Raw genomic sequence first — 19,946 nt, forward strand, 5'->3', positions numbered from 1 at the left:
CCAAACATAAATATCGCGAGTCTGTGTCGCGAACACATACTTGGGCCAAACGTAAACATAACAAGCCGAGCTCGCGGACTGATTTTTTGCCCGTTACGCTCGTGACTGAACGTTAGTTCCTCTCAATACCTCAGAACAGTTAGTCACGATTCTTATCGTTGCTGTTACGAAGCAGTTCAATTATTAAAATTTAAGAAACCCTTGAAAATGCAAGGTACAAAAGTGTTTAGTGAAGGCCGTGATAACGAATCTTCTGATAGTGACGTGTTTATGCCAGTTGCAAAGCGAATAAGGCATCTATAAACGTAAAAGCATTAGAGTTTACTTCCTCAACTCCAGTATCGCGTAAAATTGACTATATCACAGGTATTGCGGGCATCTACATTTCGGATCATATTGCGACTGTTTATAAACATCAGTCTGGTCTGTTTAGCGCCCGTTGATGCGGACCGCTCGGGCCCGAGTTTCGTCGAGCTAAATGGCACGGGAAGGGGTTAATGGCAAACAATCGTCGACGAAACGTTGAATAACCTTCGACAGCGTCACATTTCTCGTAAAAGAGCCGACTGCATTAATTGGACGTTGATCTAGCCTGTGAGAAACGCTAGATCGGATTACGTTGTGGAGGCTCAATGCTTGAACCATAGACTTTACAACCTCTCCGACCGTAGCTTCCACGATTTCGTTCTTTCCCCACTGATCTGTCGAGTGAGTATCTTTGGCAATATCAGGGTGTCCCATAAGTCTTTTCCGCACTATGCTATACAAATACAGGGTGATCTGTAATTATGGTAAAAGCGGGAAATGGGGGGTTCCTGAGGTCATTTCAAGTAACCTTTTCCTTTGCCGAAATGCAATCCGCGGCTTTATTAACGAGTTATTAACGAATAAAGTTGGCTGCGCACGGACGATTTTTCGTGCTGCTGCGCACGCGAGCAGGGCTGACTGAATCCTGTCTCGGTATAAATTTGAGAGTATTCCTTAGAATCCCTTTTTGGAGACAAGATTTTCTATGAAAATATGCATCGAAAACGCACTTAGTCCAAGGAAAATGGACCTTCGATTGATTATTACATGCCCCGTCTGATTAATTATTACTTGTTTCTCTCGGTAATAAATGTCAAAAATCCGAGAGCGAAATAAAAACGCAGCTCGATGAATATTTGTTGTTCTCAACTCTTTTGGAAAAAGGGCATAATGAGGCTTCCTCAGAGATAAAAGAAGGTAATAGAGCAGATTCGTTCATATATAACACGATAAATTAACCTTAAACGACATTTTTTCGCATAATTTCGCATAATTAATTTCGCATAAAATGAAGGAACTTATGGGACACCCTAATGAAATAGTACTTTTCACGAAAGATTTCTCGCGTGTCACGTAGTTACGTCTTAGTTTCCGACATAGTTGACGAGACACTGGCGCCGGTAATCGCAGTAACCGAATTCTCTCACGTTCCAGTCGGCGCGGCCCTGATGAACAGCATAGGCCCGATGGAGTTCCTGGACGCGAAGAACTTTCATCCGGCGCCGATCGCCTACAGGACCCGAATGCCACGCATGCGTTCCCAAGCGTTGCAGAACTACATGTGCGGCGAGTGCGGCAAGGGTTACAAATGGATGGCCAATCTGCGCAGACACCAGAGGCTCGAGTGCGGGAAACTGCCGAAGCATCGTTGCCGCATATGTCGCCGGGAATTTTACCGACGATACGAGCTCACCAATCACTACAACACGAAGCACGTGGTGACCGGCGAATGCGAGAATGCCTCGCAGAAAGATCCGTTGGCCACCTGGACCAATTAATTGGTCCTGTTACTCGCGACCCTGCTCGAACGATCGTTATTCCCGTATGATAGTAGCACGTAGTATATCGAAAATCGTGAATCCTTTCTAATGGGTTCGTCACAAGTTCTCGCGGTTTTAATTCCGATCTAGATTCTCTTAAAAATTTGTACTCGAATAACATGAATTTTATAATAATGTAATTCACTTTTTGAGTAGAATAGAGCGTCGAATTTACAATATATATATGATTTCATTCTCGTTAACCCGACGCTCAACGAAAGCCGAAGCTATCGAATAACATAATTATTTAAATATAACTGTTAACACTTTATCGACCGGTCGTAAAAATTTCGTTTCTATTTTGACTTTATTTATCTTATTAATCGCGAAAGATATTTAATATTTAAAGAGTTATATAATAATATTGAGGCTTGTAATACAATCTAACAAATTTATCATAATAATAGATATAAAATTAATGGTTATTATTGCAACCAATTCACAGGCTACCGATCGGGGGAAAAGGCTGATTTATAGACCGATAAAGTGTTAAGCAAGTATTACGCGAGACATTTAACTCGAAAATAATACCGCACGAACTTGTACACCAACCTATTGCACAACATAGTTCCTCTTTCGAGGAAAAACGATCAATGGTGTCGTTAAATGTATTATCTATTTATTGAAAACGATAACCACCCCAATGAAATCATTAATTTGATATCCATTCATATTGCGGGTACATTAACGGAGGAAAACTGCATTCAACAATCAATGCGTAAGAATCCATTCCACGATGCTATCGTCCTCTTTCACTTTTCACGAGAACTGCACGTTCGCGACACGTTTCGCTCCTGAATCGCTCGTTCCTTGTGTCGTCTGCTCTTCTACACCTGACTGTACTTCGCACTATCTTTGATACGATTCATATCATAACTCATTTGTAACCGCGTACGATGTATATTCACCGTAGCGTATCGCACAGAAGAACGCGCGTCGACGAACTGTACGAGTGTTTCTCACCATTTGGATTTATAACGACGATCGAATTAAATAAACGTATACAAAAGTCCGTTTGGTATTTTTCTCAGCGAATCGCCGAACCTGCGAGATACTTCATTTTACATTCCTCTTTCCAGTAGGTGTTCGATGTTGTGTGCAGATGTTTGGAAAACTTTTCTTTAAATAACACCGACGATCTCACGTGGAGAATCGAACGCGAAAAAAATGAAAACGGTGCCATTTTGCCCGTCTTGCTGCATGTTTTTCTTCCCCCGTTTCGTCACACCAACCGATGCATTGTGTCTCCGTATGGCGTTAACGCGAGCTGTTCGTTCTTCCGCAGGACACCAAGCGGAGGCGATCGATTGGTACCTGAAAACGGACCACGACGCCTCGCGGACCCTGTTCGAGTTCGTCGCCAGCAGCTACGACTCGCCGGACGTGGAGGAACGGAAGAAGTCAGCGAAGACGGTGATCTGCGACGAGTGCGGCAAGAGCTTCTCCCGCCTCGACAGCCTCCGCCGCCACGAGAAGAACTATTGCAAGGTCAAGGGGGAGAGACTGTTCTGCCGGTTCTGCGGCAAGAAGTTCGTCAAACCGTTGTCGTTTATCTCCCACGTGAAGTCGATGCACTCGGCCCTGCTCGCTACCTCGAGCCCGCGACTGACCATGCAATGAATCCACGCGACCGAGAAATCTCCGAACTTTGTCACTTTCGCTTATCGGGGATCGTTGCCGCGTGCTTAATACACGCTTTGGTCCTGCGTCGACTGTCCGACGAACTGAACATTAACCCTTTGGCCACGGCAGACCCGCGACGTCCACTAGAGCGAAGTTTATCGTTTGACACGTATCTCTCATTAATATTCAGTATTTTTAATATTATTGAAATATTATTTAATAATATTGAAATATTAAAATATTAAAAATACCGAGTTCTATTACATTAAACCAAAATTACTTAAAGTGAAATTTTCAGATTTCTTTGCAATATTTAATAACCAAATTTAATAGTAAACAGGCGAAATTTGATCTGGACGCCTATTGGCGTCTATAGTACCGGGAAGCCAACATGTGCCAACAGTAGTCAAAGGGTTAAAAGACTTTTCAAAAATTTCCTTACTGAATCAGGATTTTTCTTTTTCAGTTGAATAATTCAACGTAATTGTTTGTTCACTGTCTGCAACGACAAGTCGACGAATTACAGGATCCGTTAAGTGTGTGTCGGGCTTTGGTTGCACCATTAAGATCTTTCGTCTGTTGGGATGCTAGATTTCAAGCGTCGCGTCCGGTGATATGTTTGTTAACGGTTAAAGTGCGGATAATTTTAATAGGTTTTGTAAATTAGCGCGTAAACGTGCGAGTTGTTTTTACTTATTGTTGGCCGCGGTTGGCAGAGCGTCTCCGATCTTCCGTTCGCGTCGCGAAGTTTTGTACGGATTCGGCTAACGATAAGCGCGAAAATGTACTATAACGATAATATACGTAATCGAAACTAACTTTGTAACGTGCATCGCGGTATACCACGGTGAATAACTCTCGCGTACGAACAAAATCTGCGGAGTATATCTTGCGACTGTACCTGCGGATTACGCGAACGCTGGTTATTCTCCGGGAAACGAAAACGCGGCTCATACGTATAGCGTATATTACAGGAGTATGAGTACCCAAAGTTTTCCAGAATTTTTCAATTTCACTAACTTTCTCTCTCTCTCTCTCTTTCTCTCTCTCTCTCTCTCTCTATTCCGATGATTATTCTATCGTAAGTATTTACTATAACACGAAAGGCAAACGGGAAGCATTGGATCGACGAATGGCGGGCGGAAGAAGAAATTGCTTCGCGAACAGAAGCCTCTATGTCGTTGTATATACATGCGGAATGTAATCGAACGAATAACGTAAATTGAAATAAAAGCTCATAGTTGAACGTTTCGCAAATCGAATGAATCTCTCAGCGAGGATCCCCCTGATGTTCTGCTTGCCCGCTAGAAAAAAAAACAACACCCAGCCTCCTACAAGCAAAATTAAGTTTAATACGACTAACAACGTTTCTCTTTCGGCAAAGGTAATCGACTAGACATAACCCACGCGACTTTGCCCGGCAGAGCGACGGAACTGCGCGAGGTTCACTTGGCAGAGTGTGCATGCTTCTTGCTATCCGCAGAGCCTCCGCTCCTCTTCGATCCGCTCGATCGCCGTCCTTTTTAACAGATTCACGCGTCTTTGCAGGCGAGACCGCGGAAAGCAACACGGAGAAGGATCAAGACGACGACGTCTGCGAAGTGTCCTTCCACGGGCAGCTGCCGATGAGCTACCTGCTCTGTGACTCGTCCATCTTGAACACCGTCGAGACCAGCGCTGCGCAGAAGACCGCCAGGAGCCATCAGCAGTTCCGTTGCGACGGCTGCGGCAGGGCCTACACCAGGATGGACAGCCTGAAACGGCATCAGACCAAGTGCGACGCGTCGTTGGAGAAGCTGCAGGAAGAGGTCGAGTGGCTGCACAGGCAGAAGTTCTACTGCAGCCAGTGCGGCAAGGGGTACAAGAGGCTGGACACCCTCAGGAGGCACCAGAGACTCGTCTGCTGCGACAAAGAATCCAGCTCGTGAAAGAAACCGGACGACGGCTCTTGAACCGCGTTGCGGATCGTTTCGTGTACCTTCATCGCGTTGTCAATTTGAGCTTCTCTTTCAACCCTTTCGGTACGAGTGCCGGATATAACCGGCGTCCGCGCGACGACCGCTCTGGACGAGCGCCGGATATATCCGTGCGATGACCGGTATAAATAACAGAATTTTATATAAATAAATCTTAATATTTTATATAAGTACCTCCGAATATCTCTTAAGTTACAAGCAACACTTTTGTTCAAAAATGTCGTTTTATTGAGCACAGTTTTTCTTTAACGCTTAGGAAATATTTTCTTATAAAGGAGGACTCGTCATATGCGGCGGCAATTTTCGGCGCCTCGTACAGCGAGAGTGTCGTGGCGGACAGAGTGCTCGTACCGAAAGGGTTAATCTATATTAACCGGATGGGGGTGGTCATCCAAAAAAGCGAAACCCATCACCCGCGGTTTTAAAACACGAAGTTTCGCGAAACAGCCCTGTTTCGGCTAAAAAGTGGCATTACGTAACAATTAAGAAAGTTCGAAAGTGTAGAGCTGTCTCGAAAGATGAGGGCGAGTCTCGCGAATATACCGGTCTACTCGGTTTCTAATTTATCTTATCACGAGCACCGGTAAATATCCGTCAAAGTTGAGAGAGCGTCGCGGCGATATTAAGTAGTACTTAGGCGTTGACAGAAAGTAATTTTGTAAAGAGTTTTTCATTCGTTTGCGCGAGAAGTGTTTCGAGTGTTGCGGCAACTTTTAACGTCCTACCGGCAAATAGAATTGCGTTTATTGTCCTGCGAGCATTGCGGTATCGCGCAAGATTCGAACGGAGTTCGTTCGTATTACTGCTTGAAGTTGTTCGGTTGCGTGGATCGTGTAAGCGACGAAACCGACGGTCTAAAAGTAATTTTTAAGATGAAATATCGAATGAAATGGATTTATATACATAGCAAGGCACGACGAAAGATTTACCACAGAGGGTATAATTTGAATGATTTAGGACCGTGTCGTAAAGATCTAACCAAAGAAGAGTAACTGCGTTGGCCTATACTAAACTTGTTATTCAGTTTTACATAGTACTACTCAGAGTACAAGAAAGTATATCTTCCACGAAATTTGATACATTTCGTTTCACTCGCATTGTCGTTCGGCCCATTTATCTAAAGAACACCTGTCGATATGACATCGAGATGTTGCGTTCGTCGATAATTCCTTCCGTTTGCGCGCATCGATTCCCGGGCCTCGATCGGCTAAAATTGTCGTTCACGCGAATCGATCAACCGTTTTGTACCTGCGTGTGTACGTTCATTAAACCTGAAGCTTTGAAATTGGTCACCACGTGAACCGTGTTATACGTTATTTCAGACCTGTCCGTAGAAGTTCTCGTTAAGTTAGCTAACTTTACCGTCGCGCATTGTTCTCGTGGCTGATCGTCATTATCTTTGTCTGCTTCTCCCGCAGGTGTCGATAACGCGGGCAAATACGATGCCGCCGCGTGGGACCCGGAGAAGAAAAAGCGCTGCGGCAGCGAGGGGGCCGTGTTCTACGATAGATCGCGCTGGCGTTTGCGGGAATGCGTGGAATTCCAACAGACGGAGGACGATCCTCTCAGGCCGGACGCGTACACGTCGCTTCAGCACGCGAACTACGTGTGCACCGACTGCGGGAAGGGGTACAAATGGCTGGACAGTTTGAAAAGGCACAAGAGGGTCGACTGCGGGAACAAAGAAAAGAGATTCTCGTGTCACATGTGCAACAAGAAGTTTAAGTACCGATACGAACTCAAAAACCACATAACCGCGCACCACGGAATGTAAATACTGCATATCAATTCCGATTTAATGTACAAGCGATCCGCCATCTTGGAATCGAATGAACTATAGAAAGACCGCTCGCGCTTCCTCTATTCGATATTCTCAGCTTTTGTATTCTATACGAACAACAATTTTTGTTTGGTCTTTAGGTAACAAAGATTACTTTATTAGTATCTGTAAATGAGGAAGCGCGCTCATAAATTATTAGACTCCGGATTTTGTGCATACTCTCGTCCATAACGCGGAAAGAACAGCCTAATATTCAAATGAGAACTCGCTCCCATATTTGCTTGTTAATTGTAGATAGATATATATGTACAAAGACGTATTTCTGTGTCTGCATCTTTTTCCACGTGCATATTAAAGAATACATGCATATTAAGGAATACAATTCCATTTAATTTTCTCTGTAATATTACTATCAATCGCATTCGCATACTTATCAGTGGCAGATTAAGGTGCACCGAGGCCCAAGGCATAACAGAAAATTAAGCACTCATAATTAATACGAAACATAATTAATACGACAAAAATTAAACTTACGAAATTGTATTTATAGCATCGAGAAAATAATTTATATAATAGTTACCCTGGACTTTTGCTTCGAAAATTTATTCGACTACGTAGTCTAACGTATTGACTATGTCATTTAAAACGAAGAATGATCTTCGTCTGTTCGCATTAAAAATTGGAAGGGTAGCAAATATTTTAAAAACTGTATTCTTATTAAGAAATATGAATTCGGAAAATAATTCGAGTAATCAATAGGAAAATGCTGATATTCTTTTCTAGAATATATTTTTTAATTCTTCTTTCAAACGCATGGCTTTTTCTGAAAATTTTACACGATTACGTATTCCTTAAAAAATCGCATTTTTTCTCAGTTAAATCTCTTCTCAATTCAAAAGAATTTTTGCCCACCTGATGTGCCTTGTACTTAATCCGCCACTGGTATTCATTACCAGGCGACAGTGTACATATAATATTAGATGCACGAGTGACAGAGCCAATTAATTTTTTGTTCCAATCATATTCAATATTCTAATTTCCAAGATTCGATCGAACATCGCCGAGCTCCGTCAGGATATTTGTTCATTCGAGATAAGTCGACGCCGATTGCAGATGTACATATTAGTCAGAGTAACGCTAAACTACGACACTTCTAAAGATAAATGGTATTAATGATGTCGTCGGATCTGTGAGAGCCAATCGCGTTTTGTATCATAATTACCCTTCGTTTTACTTAGAAAATAAATCAATTGTGACTAACATAACGGTTTCAATATTTAGTACGAAGCTCAGGCAATTTACTGTTGCTTTCCCGAGGTTTGTCACGTGACTTAATAGATTGAATTTTTCAGGAACATTGTACAATGCGGATCGGATGTCGGCTCGTAAATTATTGTCCCGTTAACCGACGGACACGTCCGCCCAGTGCGAACGCGAGAAGTCTTGCAAATACAATGACAATCTCAGAAGACGTCTGTCAAGTCGAGTGCACAGCGAGAACAAGGGAACGACACGCGTGCAGAACCCTCTATGGAAAACGATACACAACGGGCTCAAAGATTTAGACCGCCATATTGACCTAATCAACAAGAAACAATGAAACGAGTGTCTTTTGTTTCCTCCTTTGTTCATTAATTGGAGCGTTCTAGAACATCCGCGGATGTTCAGGCAAGTTTAGGTTCGTTCGGACTAAACTGAAACTGTTTTCAAGCAAATCTTTCGTTGACTGCGATATTTATCGTTAATTATTACGTCCCATAGCAATCTCGATGGTAATTGTCTCACTTGAGGTAATTTTCTCTTTAACGAAAACGTTGCTGCTAGCTTCGACAAAGAATTATCTAGCTAGCAACATTTTCGCCGAGGAAAAAATTTCCTCGAATTACCATAGAAATTGTTAATTTATCAAATAGACCGTCCATTACTGATCTTTCAAGTACTTGTACCGTTCACCATTATTTAACAATTACACAGTAAACTTTGTTCCTCGTGACGCTTCGAAAATTGTTCGCAACTCAGCCAGGAACGATTTAAAGGAAAAGAAAGGACAAGGAAATAAATTTCTTCGATTCGACCCCGTGCTTTTGTTTCCGTTGAATAAAATTTATTCGATGCTCTATCATTCGTTATTATCCTGATTTGCATCCTTCAGTGCAACGGAACGCTTCTCATCGACGCAAGTTCCAATCTATAGAATCGTTAACGTCGAAGGGGAAAAAAAAATGAAATTTGTTACATCGCCGGGTCGCTGTTTCTCGTCGGTGAAAAACAATAATTCTCGCGTACGGTTTAACAATTCCAACGAACCTCTCGCGTGTGTTGCGTAGACGAGAGATACGGGTGTCGGTGGACAATCACTAAACGTCGCCTTTCTTTCTTTCGATTTCAGATACGTTAGCCATGTTGCAGCTGCCGTACACCATCTCGACGGGTTATCAGCCGTACGGGTCCGGCGGCGGCCAATCGCAGCATCAGACCGACGGGAAGAGCACGCGGAACGACGGCAGCCTGATCAACGTTTGTTTCGGTTGCGGGAAGAGGTACAAGTGGCGGGACAGCTTGCTGAGGCATCAGAGGGTCGAGTGCGGCAACAAGGAAAAGAAATTCTGTTGCACGCTGTGCCCGAAAAAGTTCTACCACCAGTACAAATTGAACGAGCACTATCAGGGCCGTCACAAGCTACCTAAAATTCGTTGAACGAGTCCTCTGACATTTTTATACGAAATTCTAACAGCGAACGGGGAGAGAGAAGCGTCCCGCGAGTTGCAAGATGGCGGACACGTAAACGCGTTATTCCGTTACGGAATTCTGTGAAACTGTCCGAGCTGTGGTTACCGATCTTTTGTAAATAACGTTGCCCTCGAAGAATTATTTTTCTTCCCGTAAATATTTTATTTTAGAATAAAACGTTTAACTGTAAGCGAATCGGTCGACTTCCTAGGAGAAAATATGTACAAAGTATATATTGTAAATAGAGAAGATTGATATTGATAATACGGCCGGATTTAAAGAACGACTTCTTTAGACGCTGTAATTTAAGTATAAAAAAAAATATGTACAAAAAAAGGTTCGAACGATCCGAGTATAATATGTTCAAGCCTTAAATATCTTCCATGTTACTTCGGACGACCGACGGATGTTCCTAAAAAAAAAAACGAACTGGCATTGGAATATGCTCGATTCTTCGCTCTTTTAATTGTTAAGGAACGCGAATCAACGCGATCAGATTCGTATTAACGAAAATCGTAAACAAGACTGTACCCGCTGTAGACACGATTGCAAAACATTGTCATTAATTTTTAATTGAACGCGCCACGGCTGAGATACTTCGGATTAAACGTAACTGGTCGGATAAAAACATATTCGTTTTGTTTCACACAATGCCGAATCTTTGTAAATATCCTAAGCGATTCGAAGGTTCTGAGCAATAGTATTTCATTAGAATATTACCACCATTCGCTTTTTATTTCTATTAGGGATAAGCACCATGGCCGGACCCCATGACAAGAACAACATAACCGCGTTGGCATTGTACAAGAAATTATCGAACATTTTGTAAATCGAGCACCAAAATGCTGTAAATATTTATAATCGATTTGTACGCGTGTCGCAGGCTCTGAAAGTTTATAAATCGCGGTCCACTGTTGTATTTTTTAACGAATGCCGATTCTATTTTCGCTAGTTAATGTTACTAGTTTATTGTTCCCGTAACGTTTCGTTTCTATGATTGTTATTGCTAGACCGAATTATTGTATTCGAGCCGACAAACCTGCTGTCCTTTTTTTATGGAATAAAACAGATTAACTGAAAGCCTTTTGGTTTAATAATTGAATTCCGCAAAATTAATGTAAGTTCGGGTACTGTATTGTGTTTAATCGTAACTGGATCATTCCCAGAAGAATTCCACCATCATTAATGTGCTCCATACCAGCTTAACATTCAATCATCAATCGAATGAGATGCCTTAACATCGTTCGAGGGTTTCGATCACTTTCGGTGATTTATTTGCCGATTTAATCGCTTAATTTCCTTAAACGGTATCGTCGATGTTATTTCCTTTATGCCAATAAATATGAAAGTTAACCGGTTTATAGAAATATTTGAAATATTAATTATTACTACATCCTGTTCTTAAATTGCAGATCAACGAAAAAAGAGAGGAAAGGAAGAGTTTAATTAATTTAGAGAGATGACTTCTTTGATTGGGATTTTGCTCGATCAAAGAATTCAATTGTCTAACTAAATTATCGATCCGAGAATAATGAAATCGGAAATACGTATCCCTTCTTCTCACACCTCGCATTGTTACAAGAGAACAACCGAAATTTATTAGCTAGACAATAGTATCTAAAAATCCTCGACTAACCCCGTTATTATTAACCACGAGTATTAACCACGTTAAGAACTTTCGATTCATCAAAAGCCTCGACACGCAACACGTCGCCACTATCGAAGCTTGAAACCTTGGAGGAAAGCTCTTAATAAGTCCAGTCTCATCCATGTGATCGCTTTCATTGTGGAAAAAACAACCGGTTGAGTGTAGTCCCGACCTTGTGCTTTGTGTCAGTTTGTCACGTTGTCACCACCAACCACGTCTCTCCTCACCCCAAAAAAAGACCAGCTAACACACCGTCTGTAAACCATCGTCACAGAATCATTGGAAAAAAAGAACCGTGTTCTATCGGAGGATTCGAACGGAACGATACCTACTGATCCTGTTGTTTGTTTTCTAGACCGGAAGTACTCGCCAGGTGCAGCGATCGAATGGTACTATCAGTACCAGACCCTTTACCTGCGCATGATGGCGAAGAATCAGATGGCGGAGAACGCGGCGACCGATCTCGAGAGCTTCGACAAGGATCAAGACACCGACAGCTGCCAGATGGAGCCGGTAGCGACCGAGGACGCCGCCGAGGAGAAGATACGCGACGCGGCCGGGAATCAAACGATCGTCGAGAATCGCGACTCGTCGGAGTACTCTTGCCCGCGATGCGGAAACGCCTACCTGAGGCTGCACTCCCTGAACAGGCATATCAAGTTCGAATGCGGCGTCGAGCCGCGATTCGAGTGTCCCGTGTGCCATAAAAAGTCGAAGCACAAACATAACCTCATCTTGCACATGAGGACGCATCAGAAATCCTAAACCGGAAAACTTGATTTTGGTCGCTGAAATCGTTTGAAAGATCTATATATCTATACATCTCTGGTGGACGAACGCGAGTCGGAATTGTTAATTGTGATTTTACATTGTTACGTGATCGAATTCTCTTTCATCCAGCCAGACTCTCGTGCTCATAATTTAGGAACTCTTTATTTTTTCGTTTTAAACAACTTGTATTATTTTAGTCGAAATTTGACTTATGACTTTCGCTGGTTCCCCAGAGATATACCTTTTTATACTTTTGTTATTGTTGAACGCGGGGAAAGAGTAATATCGAATTATAATCAGGGTCGTATTCTAATTGTACACACCTGTCTGTCGTTGTTATGCGAGCCTGTATTTGGAGAATTGTCGCGATCTTGACACGTTGAACATAATAATTCTGACTGTTCAAATTTGCATGTTTTTAAACTTTGAAAATTGTCGAGAGCATTCTTTTCCCTGTGCGTGTGTGTGTGTATCAGGGTATCGTTACGTTTACGTAGATAGAGTTTTACGATACCTTGATATTTATTACGCATAGGCGCGTAACGAGTTAAGAACAACGTTGATGACTCATAGGTACTTAGTTTTAGAGATTCAGTACACTATACGATGTTACCAAAATTCAACGGTTAAATTTTGCAGGTGTTTTTTCCCGGATATAGGTAAGGGAGATAGTAATACCGTGCAAGCATCGATAAACAAAAATCTCTGATTTAAAATTAATTTACGGTAATACACCCTTGCGCGGTGAACATTTTCTTTCACGCGGAAGATACCGACAAATTTTAATCGTTAAATACTGTGATACTCTGTATACGTGCATACACATTGTGTATATGAAAAGGGCGACGACTCGGAACACGATTAATATCGACGTTTTTTCTTTTCTTACGAAGTTGACCGCCAAAGAATACGGTTGCGCCGCTCCGCAAAGTGCAATACACAGTTCTGAACACCAAGTCAGCAAAATGTTATTTTTATTTCTTGTTGAACAAATCCGGCTGCTTAGATTTGTCATCGAACAAATCCGGTGCTTCCAATGTTTTGTACCATCGTAATCTTCTCGTTGACAAATTAATCATTATAATCATATTATTGTTATCTACGTTTTATTATTCTTGAAGCGAGTCCGTCGTGGACGCGCAAGTTTTTGTTGTTACGCAGAAACGTATTGAGTTTATGTTCAGAGTTTAATCTCGTATTAACGATTGTTCTTAGATTATTTTTACGTGTTTCACGATCCTCTATTTTGCGACGTAAACGCATAAATGGATCTCGAGAGTTGACGGGGTTGAGCAAGATTTCTTAACGATTCGGACTACGCGAATGTTAGAAGCGGGTATAAATATGAGAATATCAAGACTTCGGAACTTTCGTTGTTATATGTAAGTTAATAAAAAATCGACAAATTAATCCAAAATCGACAAATTATCCAGTCGATTGTTAGACAATTATTCGGCAAAAAGTTTCGCTCATCTTTGAGACTCGCCCACTTTTTTGTTACCGTACATAGACTGACACACTGCCATTTGTTATTTCTCGTTTACCGATCACGATCGTCTGTTTTACATTCGAGTGCGCGTCAATCAATGTTCCATTGAGATTGGAATCGATCGATTCTCCGTTAGCGTACTACACTTGTTTCTCAACGGTGTCGTGAAAGCTGTGATGATTTACAATAATATGGTCGAAAGCTCGAGGACTTATACGCGTAACGCGTATCGTAGTTAAGGCTTCCCTCGAACGCATTTTAGAGAATCTAGTGCCAGTAAAACAGAGTCCGAGAAAATCTATATAAATAAAATATTCAATTTATGTTTACAGAGAAAATCCTACGATGCGTATATATTATACATACATAGATTATAACAAGTATAAGAAAAAAAAGCAAACATACGCGATTGTAAGACGTTTAAAATAAATATTTTCTATTTTACAAGAGAGTATTCAGCATGGATCTCGACCAATTCTCTCGTTCCGTGAAATCGCTCGACGGCTCACTAAATATAACCTAGCACAGGTGCCCGACAATGCGCCCTCATAAGTAGGCCCTGAGCTCAGCATTTGACAGCCAATAGCGTCAGCCGATAGTACCGACCCACGTGAACATCGCGCAGGCACTGTGCTCGCTGATTCGTCCCGCTGGACAGACTTACACACATATTTATAATAATATTACCTAGCGCATTTAGTAAATATTTCTCATTAAACGACTATAAACATAGAGTAACATTGCTTATTCCGTAGAGATATGTTAGTGGCTGCATGTTAGGTATGGAGGAAATTTCGAAGAAAATCAACGGAGATACCACTGCAATTTGAAATTGTTTCTTCTTTTTGTTTTCTAGCTAAAATTAGAAGCCTCTGAATCGAATTTTGTTTCACGATAGCATGACTCGATGTAACAAGGTCCTCGTATGTCTGAATTTTTTTGTTTTCAATGTCACGTTGCCGTAATACACGCTTTCTCCATATTCGTCCCTCGTATCTCCCAATGGAAACGATTTTGAACGGTTTTATTGACACACCTCGACATGATGTTACAGTTTGGAAGATGCTGAAGGAATTGGAAGACGGCCCGCCGTTTCTGTGCCCGAAATGCGGCCGCACCTACTCGCACAAGTGCAACCTGACCAGGCACCTGCGCCTCGAGTGCGGCGTCGGTCCGAGCTTCGAGTGCGCCTGGTGCAAGAAACGGTTCAAGCATCGGCATCACCTGCGGGACCATCAGAGGATCCACCTATACACGAACTGCGCGCTGCGAAACTGAAACTATCTCGCCCTGGGTTGTTTCTCCGCTCGGTTAATTTGTCCCCTTCGTTTCTTTCTATGCATCACAAGTATTTATTTAAATATTTATTTATTTATTCGCAATCTTTGCCTATAACACAAGAAGACAGAGAAGCGTCTCTCTCCGTTAAACAAGAGAAAAAGATATATATATATATATATATTTTTGTTGCTCGATAAGTTTTACATAATATATTTAATGTTCATTGAGCAGAAGGGGAATCGTGTACGATTGTATATACACTGCGGAATTGTGAGTAAATGTTTACGAATACCGGATATAAGTTACCTTTTGTATCGTTGTACGTACTTATTTGAATGTTTTTATGAATAATAATTGTGGTTAGAAAAATGTTGACATAACCTGCCAATTTGTGTCGATGGTATTATAAGTTGTATTTAGGAAGCTGAAGCTTTCTACTGTATCTTCCTCTTTATTTCTACCCTGTGTACTATGTTATTATCAAGTAATCGATGCTGTGTTGCTAAACTAAATTATTAAACGTTTTCTAACCACAATTTAACGTTGCGGGTATCTTCGAATCGAAAGGTAATTTTATAAAGCAAACAAAGTATATAGGGCATTCGAAGGAAGAGTGGTAATGCTGACACTAACGAGTATTTCGTCGATTCGATGAGCGTATGGAATTCTTCGAAGTGAATTTATTAACGCGTTAACTTGCAGACCAATGTTCATATAAAGATCGATAATAATCAACGGCACCTGTCCTTAGAACTAAAAATTGTACAGAACAACTAATTCTTTTTTTTAATCCTTGTCGCTCCAAGAATTTTCGTGAACGCCGGATCGCTGGCTTAATTAAACGTGGCAACGTTGCTGCCCGGTTGGAGCGACAAGGGTTAATAGTTTGACATTCTCTCATCGTGCTAGATGACAATATGTACTTTAATTTGTATTTTGATCGATCCTATGAAAGTCGAACGACGGCCAACACGTTGATACGAATAGTGCCATTTCTCAAGAGTGTTCATTACGAGAATACATTATTTTTCTGCGCATCCTGTATATATGTTAAGAATATAAGTGCACGTGGTCCGGCCAGCAAGACGAGCCGGTAAAAATTGTCGGTAAAAACGCGATCGATGCTACCGGCTGAAGTTATTAGTTGCCGAATGCCGAGCTCAGGGCCAACATTTGGTGATCCTTTGTCGGGGCCCCTGCTTGCAAAGCCTAGCAAGTGTCAGTGAATGTTATATACGTATTCGGAAGCAGCCTTGCGTCGAGCACGTGATTTATTTACTACCTCGTCTCTTTGGGCGGACTATAAATATGTACAGTAGCGGATGAAACATGAAAGCGAAGAGAAAGAAAGAAACAAATTGGTAAAATTGGTACCGTGGTTGCAAATCTTCCCTGGAACGACGTTTCAAGTATCGTAGTTAATCGGAAGAAATATAATATATAATTTAAATGATTTATATAAAAAAAAACTAAATAGTTTTTCGGACATCAGTTTAATGGGCACAGTAACTAAGATATATTTACTCTATTTTGCAAACTATAATTGACTTGATTTCGATGCAAAAGAAAAAGTTTCATGAAAGATCCACGTTAGTAGAATATTTCAAAATCGTGCAGGTTAACCAGCGTGTACGGCAAATGTACTTAATAGTTTTTTATTAATCCTGAATTGCCCAGTGTTCACGAGCCTTTGCAGATGCAAGTTCCATTTTTCAGTTTCTGGTAGTCGCAAATTAAAACAATTCTAAAAATTTAAAGATACGTGTTACGTGACTTCTTTTTCCCTCTTTTTTTAAGGAATTAATTAAAAATCTATGTACTATTTTATCGCTATAATTCGCTAATTATACAAAATAGAAAAAATCTCTTCGAACACAAGGTATTCCTTTTGTCCAAAAGCATATGGTATACGATTTACAAATTGTTTAAGCGGTTAGAGAAAGTTATATACAAATAGCCGATATCGTCTATCTTTGTTTTATAAAAACATAAAAGCAGCTGCGTTTCGCTGAAATTTCGCAGCCCTTTGAAATTTAGAGTCGTGCATCTTTACATTCCAAAACGAAAGAAAATTAAATAAACAATTAAGAGTTACGTTACCATGCGTATAACTGAAATTAAAATTCACGCGTCTTGAATTTATGACCGCTATTGTACGTAACACGAAGGAGCTCTGCAATTTAGATATCGAACGATCTCGAATGGACGCGGTTCGAGACTAAAATATTTTCGATGTTCGTGATGAGTGTAGTTGTCGAGTTTATGCTAAAGTGTCGCGGTATTAATGAAACTATTTATTAGCGTGTAACACGTAATTGTACACCGGGCGTAGATGATAAAGGTATGCTTGCGAGAATTCATAGAGGCCGGCGAATGGACACGCGTGTACAGAAGCGATCGGTCGAAAGCAAACGAATCCGTCTCAACTTTTTGTAACCCGGTGCTTTGTTGTGTAACGTGATGCCTCGATGAATAATTTCGGATGTCGAAGTATGCATAAATAACAGAAGGTTTGCTGGTACATGAATTTCGAGCCAAATCGAGCGTTCGAATATTTCAAAGGTTACTTTAAATCGACGGAGCAGTTCGTACAAAAATGAGTTACTTAAAAAATCCGACTAAAATACTTTATCGAATAAGGTATGTTAATTACTAGACAACAGATCCTTTTGCAAATGCATAGTTTCTCGAAGTATAAGTAAATCGATGGGACTTGTACCGATCTTGTGCAATTATTACAGAATTCTTAAAGTATAGTTTAAATTCTCGTATTTTACATATATTTTCCATCCACAGATACTCATTCAAATGACTGAGGTGAAGAATTAATTTTCATTTAACTCCTAGCCGTTGATATTATAACAGAAGCCATGCTTAATTTGCATAAAAATCTGCGGTCTTCTTTTATGAATGATTATTTGATATAAATAGCGACACGCATCCGCATTTTAACCAACAATGTACGAGAAAACGTGTTCCAGCACGTATCCGTGTCCTGTATAACGCGTTCAGAATTGAATCAACGACACAACGTTAGCTTAGATTTAGATTATCAAACAGAGAGATGTTTAAAAAAAACTGCAAATACCTCTTAATTGTGCCAAAGATACGCTCTAGTTTTTACTTTCGCGAGGTCAACGCAATAATAAAGATATTCATACTTTCCTACGTGGACGATAGCGTAATAATACATTGTATGTACGTAAGCAAGTACGTGTATGTAATATGTAACGTTTAACACTAGCCTGGCCAGAGTTTCTGCCTAAAGAAAGCAACCATATCATTTTAAGCTATATATATTATTTTTTAACAGAAAAACATTTGAATAACACGAGCGCCACGTTGAAAATGAAATTATAATATAAGTAACTTTATGCTGTTACGAGATGGATAATTATTTAAATCTCTTATTACGATACAGTTTTATAATTTTGTTTTTCCTAATAAGACACAAACGAAGTTCCATTTGGTTACGGTATTTAATTATAAATACCTGTGCAATACATGAGTAATAGTGATCTGTTAACACGTTTTCTGCCGGAACTATTTTTTATGCAAATATTGCGATCACGCCACGCATACTTAACAATGCACTATGCTTTGCTGTACATGGGAAAATTTATTTTTGTTACTATTTATAGGCTGAAAGTTTATTTATTTAGTAGCAAAAACAAGCCGTTTATTTCGAAAGTGGTCGCAGCGCATTTGTCACTTTTTATTGTTGACTGTATTTGTTGTATGTCACTTTTTATTGTAACGTGTATGCCATGCGTTTAATAGTTGCTATTATTTTAATAGGAATTATTTTAGATATATTATTGATACAGCGATTATTTTTTTTGTCAGTTTATTCATATTATTTAATCAAAAAATGACTGTCAGCTTATCTATCATCAACTAAAATATTATTTGGTTTCAAAATAATTGTCAGCGCGTACAAATAACGGTGCATACGGCAGAAAACGTGTTGACGAGTTTTATTATAAGATCATGTAATTTTAAATATGTTTGAATAAACACCTCTATAATTCCAATGTCCATGTAAGGTTATTACAGTTTCATTGAAATGTTCATCGTCGGTTTTCAACCTCTCTCAAATTAACTGGTGGTTAATAATAACAATAGAGGCCCCGCTGTCTTTTTCTCTTAGTTCAGATAATAGAGGTTTCTACGTTAAATTAATCGAGGTCCATTATTATTTCCACCATCGTTCGAGTAATAAAAATGTTTCTCAGCAGTTATTAATTGAACAGTAACTACCCGCTGTCCAAAAGAAATTAGTTTATTTCCGCAACGAAAACGTGTTGCGCGATAAAACCTTGAAAAAGAGAAAGAGTAGCGTTAAGCCTTAAAGATAAGCGTGAAATTGTCAAATGTTTAAAGACGAGTGCATCGACGGTGGATATTAACGTCGATATTAACAATTAAGGAAGAAAGTACGATAGAAAGTGAACTTTTATTTAATTCTATCAAGATGGAGAATTGATTTTTCATCCGAATGTTCATTATTGTTTTATTATGCAGAATAAATATTTTGCATTATGGAAGCGCGTGTACGTTGCCCTGACATAAATTATGTTCGCATAGATAAAAGCAGAATATATATCAGTGATCTACCATACAGTTGCGAATAATTAACGAAAGAAGAATTGTTATCTATTTCTATAAAAAAAATAGTCAACAAGTACTTTTCTCCCGCGCGCATTGATCGGCTGAGATTGTCCTGTGTCATTTGTCATTATCATATTTGGGAGGTAGATATCTGTAGAAGTTTTTCCCGTCAACTTTTCTGCCATTTCGT

General features: G+C 40.2%; 4 protein-coding genes across 4 annotated transcripts; all 4 read left to right on the forward strand.

Moving 5' to 3' along the window:
* The first annotated feature begins 4 nt into the window (after positions 1–4).
* On the forward strand, positions 5–2,812 carry LOC144473365 (longitudinals lacking protein, isoforms F/I/K/T-like). The gene is made up of 2 exons (XM_078187172.1): positions 5–708; positions 1,462–2,812. Exon 2 carries the CDS (start codon positions 1,476–1,478, stop codon positions 1,803–1,805), a length of 330 nt encoding a protein of 109 aa, XP_078043298.1. The 5' UTR covers positions 5–708; positions 1,462–1,475; the 3' UTR covers positions 1,806–2,812.
* Positions 2,813–6,593: 3,781 nt separating this feature from the next.
* LOC144472008 (zinc finger E-box-binding homeobox 1-like) lies at positions 6,594–8,695 on the forward strand. Its single transcript, XM_078184638.1, has 3 exons — positions 6,594–6,600; positions 6,865–7,216; positions 8,579–8,695. The coding sequence occupies exons 1-3, from the start codon at positions 6,594–6,596 to the stop codon at positions 8,613–8,615; spliced, it is 396 nt and encodes a 131-aa protein (XP_078040764.1). The 3' UTR covers positions 8,616–8,695.
* Positions 7,454–11,877, forward strand: LOC144472867 (longitudinals lacking protein). Its single transcript, XM_078186279.1, has 2 exons — positions 7,454–8,904; positions 9,616–11,877. Exon 2 carries the CDS (start codon positions 9,627–9,629, stop codon positions 9,921–9,923), a length of 297 nt encoding a protein of 98 aa, XP_078042405.1. The 5' UTR covers positions 7,454–8,904; positions 9,616–9,626; the 3' UTR covers positions 9,924–11,877.
* Positions 11,878–11,945: 68 nt separating this feature from the next.
* LOC144472866 (longitudinals lacking protein, isoforms A/B/D/L-like) lies at positions 11,946–14,309 on the forward strand. Its single transcript, XM_078186278.1, has one exon. It carries the CDS (start codon positions 12,025–12,027, stop codon positions 12,367–12,369), a length of 345 nt encoding a protein of 114 aa, XP_078042404.1. The 5' UTR covers positions 11,946–12,024; the 3' UTR covers positions 12,370–14,309.
* Positions 14,310–19,946: the final 5,637 nt, after the last annotated feature.

Source organism: Augochlora pura, chromosome 7 (genome assembly GCF_028453695.1).
Source record: "Augochlora pura isolate Apur16 chromosome 7, APUR_v2.2.1, whole genome shotgun sequence".
In the NCBI taxonomy this organism is placed as follows: domain Eukaryota; kingdom Metazoa; phylum Arthropoda; class Insecta; order Hymenoptera; family Halictidae; genus Augochlora; species Augochlora pura.

Bases quoted from the DNA above. Each gene is read 5' to 3' on its own strand.
- LOC144473365 (XM_078187172.1), top strand. From the start codon at position 1,476: ATGAACAGCATAGGCCCGATGGAGTTCCTGGACGCGAAGAACTTTCAT.
- LOC144472008 (XM_078184638.1), top strand. The intron at 7,217-8,578 runs GTAAATACTGCA...TGAATTTTTCAG, and splicing joins ATAACCGCGCACCACGGAAT to GAACATTGTACAATGCGGAT.
- LOC144472867 (XM_078186279.1), top strand. From the start codon at position 9,627: ATGTTGCAGCTGCCGTACACCATCTCGACGGGTTATCAGCCGTACGGG.
- LOC144472866 (XM_078186278.1), top strand. From the start codon at position 12,025: ATGATGGCGAAGAATCAGATGGCGGAGAACGCGGCGACCGATCTCGAG.